Below are 8,968 nucleotides of genomic sequence, written 5' to 3'. Positions count from 1 at the left end.
ATTAATTTCTCAAAATATGCTATGGAACAGATTAACAAGACAACATTTAAGGTTTTGTGCATTCATATTTCATTTGTTGTACTATTGCCGACTCAGGCACTTTAACACCAAACTTGATGTGTTCTTTACTAGTGTTTGACTTTTCCTCTTCCTCTCCAGCCTCTGATTCTGCCTCGCCAGGGTCATCCACCACAACCTCGTCACTGTCAGGAGGCTGTGCACCATTTGCGCCAAACTGGGTTGATAGTTTCAAAATACAATGACGAATGCTGGCTACTAAGGCGACAGAACCGAACTTTGAAAAACCGAAAAGGCAAAGTGCACCACAGCGAAGAAAAGTGGTTAGATATTAATGATTAAAACCAAATGCAACACAGAAACAGCAACAGGGAGGCTGGCCAGCGTGTCCTAAAGATTTTATTAATGGTGACGAAATTGGACTGACTTGGAAAGAAAGTGTTCAGACACATATGGTCACGTTAGCTGGGAAAAATATCGTACTTACCATTCTGAGACACAGTAAAGCTGCCAGCTTACAAGCAGAAGATATGAAGGAGACATTTAATAAGATTAAGTACGAATAGGGGCGTGCAGAAGAAGTGGTCGAGGGTTCAGTTTACACACATTTAGACAAAGGTGCAAGCATCCAGAAACTATGCCAGGAATGACCCTGTTTGCTCCAGGAAGGCATTAGTGCGCACATTCTCCAAATGACTGGTGTGAATTTGAAGGAGAAATTCATTAGCAGCGTACAAATGTTTGTTAAACTTCCTCAAAAAACACCTACAAGTCCTAAATGGTCAGATGAGCTCACTAAGATGTTTTCTTTTTTAGCTCTGTTAACCCCAAAAATATTATCTAGGACCAGGATCCAAAGGCAGAACAAAAGAACACAAAAACAAAAAAAGCTTTATTAAGAACACCTGCGCAGGGGAGAGAAAGCACAGCCAGACGCTGTTAGACTAACTCTGAATACATCACACAGAATGTTGGTTTTTATACACATCTTGTCGCACCAGGTGGCGCAAAACAATTCCTGCAAGCTAAAAAAATCTACATCTCTTAGAAGAAAGGGCATCAGGCGAAAGGTTTCGGTCAATCAGATAATCAGGTGGAACGTCTTGACAAATCGACCTATGCACAGGGCAGTCAACAAGACTGTGGTTTCCAAAAACTGCTTCACTCACTTCATACCCCGAGTTCTGACAGGGGTCTCAAACTCCAGTCCCACAGCTTTTAGATGTGCCACAGATACAAAACACTGGAATGAAATGGCTTAATTACCTCCTGTTTGTGTAGATCAGTTCTCCAGAGCCTTAATGACCTAATTATTCTATTCAGGTGGTGCAGCAGAGGCACATCTAAAGGTTGCAGGGCTGTGGCCCTTGAGGACTGGAGTTTGAGACCCCTGGGACAGAACAGGTGCGAATACTATTTTGTCTTTGTCAGCAGCCAGGTGTCTTGTTTCAAAATCAGTTGCTGGGCAGAAATACACTCAAAATGGAACAAGCTTTGACACTTCAAGCTGGTTTAGCATAAACCTGCAGGCTTTGTGGTTGGCGTTTCCTGTCAACGATTTCCTGTAACCGGAACCTGCAGCTCTGAGCAGAAAGACACTTTAACTCGTATATAAGCAAATGATATGATACAATGATTAATAAAAAGTAATAACAGTGTGAATAATTATTTTATTCCACAGCTCTTTCTGAGGAGATTGAACAACATCCATTCCAGACGACAAGCCATCCAGAGGAGGTTACAGTAGAGAAGTTGCCACGACACATCCTGTATTACTGTTTATGGAAAGTAAACAGAACGAAACCCTTTCGCTTTCCCTTTTCTTCTTCTGTAACTACCAACCTGTTCTTAGCTTTAGTTTCATATTATGTTGCTTCCTACACTGATATTTTGACTGCACATCTGCACCAAATCAAACAAAAGCCGCAATCAAACTCAGACTTCACATCTGAGTTAAACCAGCAGTATATTTGAAGTATTCCTCTCTCGAGCTTTGACTTCAGCTTTCCTGTTCTGCGGTTTATCAGTGCAGTGAGTGGAGGAAGGCCTGCCTCCTCTGGTCCAACCAGGTGTGCAGTCTTTCACCCTGATCACTTTCCTCTTCCTCAGACCGGTCACAGTGAGAGCTGAGAGACATGGCAAACCCTAATGTGAAGGTGTGCAGTTTTTGCGCGCTGCTGGTGCTGGTTATGATCTTGTTCATTGTGATTATTGGTGTCACCAGGAGCCACAATTGCCTCAATCCAAGCAATCTCCCGAATTGCCCAAATGGGACGTTCAACAAAGCTGCCGTGGCTGCGGACAATGGGAACTGCTCAAAGATTGGGAGGTGAGTGTGACAGAAAAATGAACAACCAGACGTAACTCTCCATATTACGGGATGCCATTTGTACCCCGAGTCACACAGTAAATAAAATGAACAGCAATAATTTGTTTTAATTAGCCTGTCTCATGTAGACAGAAATGTGGCTCACATTTTTCACCGTGTTACCCATGTGTTTATAAATGTCAGAGTTACAAACAAAAATGTTTAATAAATTCACCAGCTAAATATTTTCTTGACAAACTATCTCTAAATATTTCATTTGGAACTAAATATTTCAAAACTAAATCTTTATTACATTTCATTTGCAAAATCTTTATTTTCCATTTAATTTCTAAACAAAATGTTTATTTTCCAAACTAAATATTTAGCTCAGCCCTAAACATTTAGCTGTTAGCTAAATATATTTATTGGCTGGCCGATAAGCAGCGTTTTGCTGGGTTTTGCGGATCTCTCTGCAGCCGGCGGGATTGAATTGTCCCTCAAGTAAGGATTATTGTAAATTATTGTAAATTATTTAGATTTTTCTTTCTTTTTTTTTGCATGAAGTAGCTATCTGAATGTTGACAGATCACATAACTATTCTTATTTACATTTTTTGACAGTTGGTGGCTCATCATTCTGTGAAGATACAGTTTTCTGCTTCTTTATTTTGAAAACAATGTAAAATTATAAGCAGTTAATTTTCTCGACACAAAAAGACAAAAAACCAAAAAAACCCCCAACCCGCAGCAGTAACAGGTGTGAATTTTCCAGGGACATCCTTAAACAAGGCGGCTCGGCGGTAGACGCCGCCATCGCCGCGCTTCTGTGCACCGGCATCATGAACCCTCAGAGCGCGGGGGTGGGAGGGGGGGCCATTTTCACCGTGATGGACAGATCTGGTGAGGAAATGTCCTTCATGTGGTCACGCTCATTCAGCTCAAGTGTTATAATAATAGTTACTCACAATAACAGATTCTACGAATATGTTGTTAAAGGTAAGGTGAAGGTCATCAACTCCAGGGAGACCGCGCCGTCGAAGGTGGACCCTGATCTGCTGAAGTCCTGCAAAAATGAATCGATCCCACGTACAGGTAGTTTGCTGCTGCATGTCAAACGCAGATGAACATGACTATCACATTCTCATTTGTGGAGCGAATATTTCTTTCTCCATTTGCTTTTAAGGATCTCACAGGCAGAACGGTCTGTCGGCTCCTGCAAAATCCTGCAAGTAAACAAGTCAGAGGCCAAAAAATGAGACTAGATTTAAATCTGACTGAGAATTGATGTTCACAGATTTTTCCCATCTCATCTGACTGAGCTTTAGTTATTTTCTTAATGGGAAACGGAAAACATTTACGTGTCTCGAAGGTGATCCAACATAGCATTGACTCAGGAAGCCTGAAAACAAACGTTGAGGTGTTTAGTAATAAAGCAAATAGAATGTAAAAAAACAAACAAACAAAGCAAATCATTTTCTTTCCACTTTCCAGTTATGGACTCCTTTATGTGCTCCATCACAAAAAAATGAATGACACACAATGACATGTGTTGTTTTATCATGTCAAAACGCATCATTTCTGTCCTATACCCAACCAAAACGTTCCAACTCTGTCCCTTCCTCCATCTCTGCAGGAAGCAAATGGATTGGTGTGCCAGGGGAAATTCGAGGCTACGAATTGGCGCACAAACTTTATGGAAAACTGCCGTGGGCCGCGCTCTTCCAGCCGACCATCAAGCTGGCCAGAGAGGGATTCCCTATTCCTCCGGTCCAAGGCTCCGGCATCACAGACAACAGGATGAAAAACACGTCTCTGTGGTATGGAAGAGAAAATCACTCAGAGTTTAGCTCAAAAATATCAAGGGCAAAAACTTACGTGTCTCTCTTCCTCTTCCTCTTCTCAGGAAACTATATTCAGACAAAACTGGGACCCTGCTGAAGACCGGAGACAAGATCAAGTTTGAGAAACTGGCCGACACTTTGGAGCTGATTGCAAACGAAGGAGCGGACGCCTTCTACACCGGAAGGGTAGCGGAGGATTTAGTCCGTGACGTGCAGCAGGAAGGTATTGCCTTCAGAGTTTCGATTACAAATGAACACGGTACTCACTCAGACTGCCCAGATCTATCAAACATCAGAGTTTATGTGGACTGCTGTGGGTTTTCACGATTTTTGCTTCGGCAAAACAAAGATTGTTGTTTTTCTTTCATTGTTTTTGCCCAGGAGGAAACCTGACGCTGGAGGATTTGGCATCATATAAGGCCACAGTGACCGAGGCGTGGGTTGCCCCAGTGGGAGAGTACCAGATGTACATACCCCCGCCCCCGTCAGGAGGACCGCTCCTCAGCCTCGTCCTCAACATCATGAAAGGTTCCTGCCGGACGCAGACGTCAGAGCTGCTGTTTCTTTTTACTTCCGATAACAAAACGTGGCACAAAAACAGACGTTTGAATCAGGGAAATTCTTCTTTTTCTTACCGTTTAGAAAAACTTTCCTAATGTACTCCTTGTGGAAAGCGATTTGATCAATCTTTGGAAATGATTGCCTAGTGAAAATGGACTCGATTCAAAATATACAGAGATAACAATTAATAATTGCTTTGATTTGCAGGGTATCAGATGAATTCAGCCCCTCGGTCTGTTGACGAAAAGATCCTGTTTTATCACCGCTATGTGGAAGCTCTTAAATTTGCTAATGGACAAAAGAAGCAAGTAAGAGATAATTTAATACCTTTTAAAGCATGTAGTCATAGATTTAAACATGATTTTATCATGATTTTATCTGGGTAAACAAGTTGTACAACTAAATATCATCTATATAACGGCAAGAGATGTCTTTATAAGCTGACAAAATATGGGGAATTAAGGGAAAACAAACATGAAAACAGCAGAGGCCCCATAACAGAACCCTGGGGTACAACAGGTTGGATTGGATAAGGGTGATGTTTGTACTTAGCTGAGAGCAAGAACGGCTTTTCTTTTGTACCATTGGGCTTGACTAGGTGTGCAGATGTGTAATTTTTGCACAACAAAATGTACAACATGTAAAATTGAGCATGTGTTATATTGCATTTGATACCAAAACATTTGCATAAAACCTCAACAAAGAAAACAATCTGAAAACATAATGGATTTTGTCTCCCAAATACTGCTACAAAACCAATTAAGAGGTTAAACATATTTTATTTTCACGTTTTTCTGCATCTGGGTCTTCCCTACCTACACAGAGTATTCTGGTGAACATCCATTTTCTGTTCACCCTTGTCCCTAATGGGGTCGGGAGGGTTGCTGGTGCCGATCTCCAGCTACGTTCCGGGCGAGAGGCGGGGTACACCCTGGACAGGTAGCCAGTCTGTCGCAGGGCAACACAGAAACAGACAGGACAAACAACCATGCACACACACACTCACACACACTCACCCCTAGGGAGAATTTAGAGAGACCAATTAACCTGACAGTCATGTTTTTGGACTGTGGGAGGAAGCCGGAGAGAACCCATGCATGCACAGGGAGAACATGCAAACTCCATGCAGAAAGACCCCGGTCAGGAATCGAACCCAGGACCTTCTTGCTGCAACTGCGCCACTGTGCTGCCCAAACAGAGTATTCATCAAAGTAAATAAAGAGACGCAGCGGGAAACAGGCTGACTGGCTGGTTTTCAGTTTCCTTATTGGATCAGAAATGCACCGTAAGCTCTGCTAGTTACCGATAGCAACACTCTCCTGAATGTTGCTGAGAGAAATAGATTTGATCAACTCTTTTCAGTAAATGTGTTTCTGTTTTATCTAAACATTTTTATTCTACTAATAATTAATGCAATACACAATCAGTTTTAGAGATGTAACAAAGATTTATTCAAGAGTGTGAAAACTGTTAAGAAATCCCTCTACAAAAACTCCAAACTACATTTTCTGATGCATATTTTGTTCTTTATTTCTGTTTTTTTTCTTTTACTGTTTTCCTTAAGTATTTACAGCTGGCAAAGAACATGACAAGTAGCGGCTTTGCAGACGAGTTACGGCTCCGGATCAGAGATGACCGTACCAACAGTCCTGTGTACTACAACTTTAACAAATATCCAGACAGTATGGGTACCACACACGTGTCTGTGCTGGCTGAAGATGGATCAGCCGTCGCCGTCACCAGCAGCATCAACTACAAGTCAGTATCTGACAGGTTGTGCCTCGACATTGTCACGTATAGATGGATTGGAAAGGGGCGACCAAACGAAACCCACTGGTTGGGGTCAGAAGTGGAAAGTTAACAAAACAACTTCTGATCATTTTACTCATTGCTAATAAGGCCTGCTTTGTTGCAGTCACCTTCTTGTCGCAGCCCTTCTCCAAACATGGTGGTTGTGGTTGTTAAAACTTCGCTCCACGAAGTGCAGTAAGTCACGGAGGCGCTCAAAATCAACGGTGCTTATTGGCAACAAGCCACTTTCAATCATGTTGCACTTTTTCTGCCTTTCTGTCATCGCATCTTTACCTACGCAGCACGTCAATAATTTTTCAGTCAGAAGTTGACGCTGCTCCGTCGGCTGAATGAGCGCTGAGCAGGTGATAACTTTAATGAGCTTGTTGAGACTTTATATTTTTAAACAGAACCGCATAAAGTTCTTGTCACATCCCACTCTGGACTCTGTTTGGACCGTTTCCCTCCGGTTCTGGGGAAGTTTCTGCCATGTTTATTTCTCTTACAATTGGGTCTGCTTATGGATAACAAGTGGCGCCCTCTGGTGGCCAAACTACAACACTAATTCATGTAATTGAATGGAACAACTTTTAATCTAATAAGCCATTAATTATAAGTTGATTAATTTTTTTTGCATTCCTAGTTATGATCTGTTTTCTCTGGGCATAACTGCTAGCCCTGCTAGCCACAATTAAATGATACTAAAGAGAGTTAAACATCTTCTTAACAGATTTGGCTCCAAGGTCTACTCTTCAAGCACTGGAGTCCTGCTCAACAACCAGCTGTTGGATTTTTGTGAAACAGCCAATAGCGTCTCTCCTGGTAATGACATGTCTTTTCATTTTTACTAAAGTTTAACAGGGAATAATCCTAATACCGTCCTTTGCAACATCTTTTGTTGCTTTCAATGTTTTGTTTTTTTAACATAAAAAATTTTAATGATTAGGTATTTGTAATTATTACTGCAGTTTGTATGTATGAGTGGACCTGCCAGAATTGTGAAAAAGAGTTATGTTAATGATTTTTTTTATTACAAAATCATGTTAGCGCAATGTCTGGCCGATTTGAAGAGATGGTACCATCAGTTACGTCATCATGACCCACATGATGACATAACCGCCACTTTCAACCACTTTTTCAGTCCTGGCCTCATACGATTTGTAAGTTGTACCTACAGCCAGTCAGATTATTTCACGTATAAGACAATTTCATCATATCATAAATAATATGTCTGTGGAACAAGAACTTTTTAATCAATATTAAGGAATTCAGACTTGAAATAAGCTCCTATTTCTTACTGAAAAGTTATTTGTAAGTAAATAAGTAAACTAGCCAAAACAAACTTGATACAATTTGGTGTTTTTGCAGTGTAGAATTTGGTGAAACGCTCAATAACAGATCATTGTAGATCACATCAAGATTAGCTCCATGTCTTTCTCTAACTGGCTCACATTTATTCACAGGCACTGAAAGAGTTTCCAATCATTCCTCTTGTTCTGCTGACAGTGATCGGTCTGAACTGCAGTTGTCTGTGTCGTCATTTATTGCTTTTGTTGTGTTTCCAGGGGAGCAGCCCCCCTCCTCCATGACTCCCGTTGTGCTGAAGTCTAAATCAAAGACGCTGGTGATTGGAGCGGGTGGAGGGAGGTGGATCACGACGGGGCTGGCCTCAGTACGTGGCCATGGCGACCACACTAAGAGCATTTAGGATCATCAGATGCTCCTCACAAGTCTTCATAATCATCACGATCTTCACATTCCCATCAGTGTGTTTTCTTTCTCCTCCAGGTTCTCATCAACCACCTTTGGTTTGGGAAGAGCCTCAAGGAGGCGATTGATACTCCGGTTGTCTATGTTGACTCTCAAAACACAGTGAAGTTGGAACCCAGCTTACACAAAGTAATGTGCTTGTGCCTGTTTTCACAGGGAACAGGGAAAACCTCGCACAGCCTTTTACTCATCCCGTCTTTCCTACATTTCTCCCCAGAGCGTAATTGAAGCTCTTGAAGCGTTGGGGCACAACCAGACGTCTGAGGAATTCTACAATGTGGTTAACGCTGTGGAGAAAAAGGACGACTACATCTGTGCTGTGTCTGACGACAGGAAACGGGGAGAAGCGGCTGGTTATTGACGCCACTAGTCCGTAATTCTGGTTACACAGGATTTCTTGAAGCAGAAGACGGATCTGTTGTTCTTAAATATCACTGAACAAGACACAGAGACACAAGTTTAATTTGCCGTAACTCTGCAGGGACATGCAGAGTTACCGCTGATATGACTTTCCAGTTAGGAATTGGCTCCTACCCACTCTGCCATAGATACCAGTGGTGCATTGACGATGGTGTTACTGTGCTTGACTGACCTGAACCCAGAGATCATGAGTTTTGGATTGTCATTATCTGTAAACCATAATCATAAAAATGACATAAAATAAATTCTTGAAATGTTAA

At 41.7% G+C, this 8,968-nt stretch overlaps 1 protein-coding gene across 1 annotated transcript; it reads left to right on the top strand.

The window, feature by feature from the left end:
* The first annotated feature begins 1,808 nt into the window (after positions 1 to 1,808).
* On the top strand, positions 1,809 to 8,968 carry LOC102220560 (glutathione hydrolase 5 proenzyme-like). Its single transcript, XM_023343090.1, has 12 exons — positions 1,809 to 2,347; positions 3,098 to 3,225; positions 3,322 to 3,417; positions 3,959 to 4,142; positions 4,229 to 4,389; positions 4,548 to 4,694; positions 4,935 to 5,035; positions 6,292 to 6,485; positions 7,249 to 7,340; positions 8,084 to 8,190; positions 8,307 to 8,417; positions 8,506 to 8,968. Exons 1-12 carry the CDS (start codon positions 2,154 to 2,156, stop codon positions 8,647 to 8,649), a joined length of 1,659 nt encoding a protein of 552 aa, XP_023198858.1. The 5' UTR covers positions 1,809 to 2,153; the 3' UTR covers positions 8,650 to 8,968.

Source organism: Xiphophorus maculatus, chromosome 12 (genome assembly GCF_002775205.1).
Source record: "Xiphophorus maculatus strain JP 163 A chromosome 12, X_maculatus-5.0-male, whole genome shotgun sequence".
NCBI lineage: Eukaryota > Metazoa > Chordata > Actinopteri > Cyprinodontiformes > Poeciliidae > Xiphophorus > Xiphophorus maculatus.
This window is presented reverse-complemented; position numbering and strand designations above follow the sequence as displayed.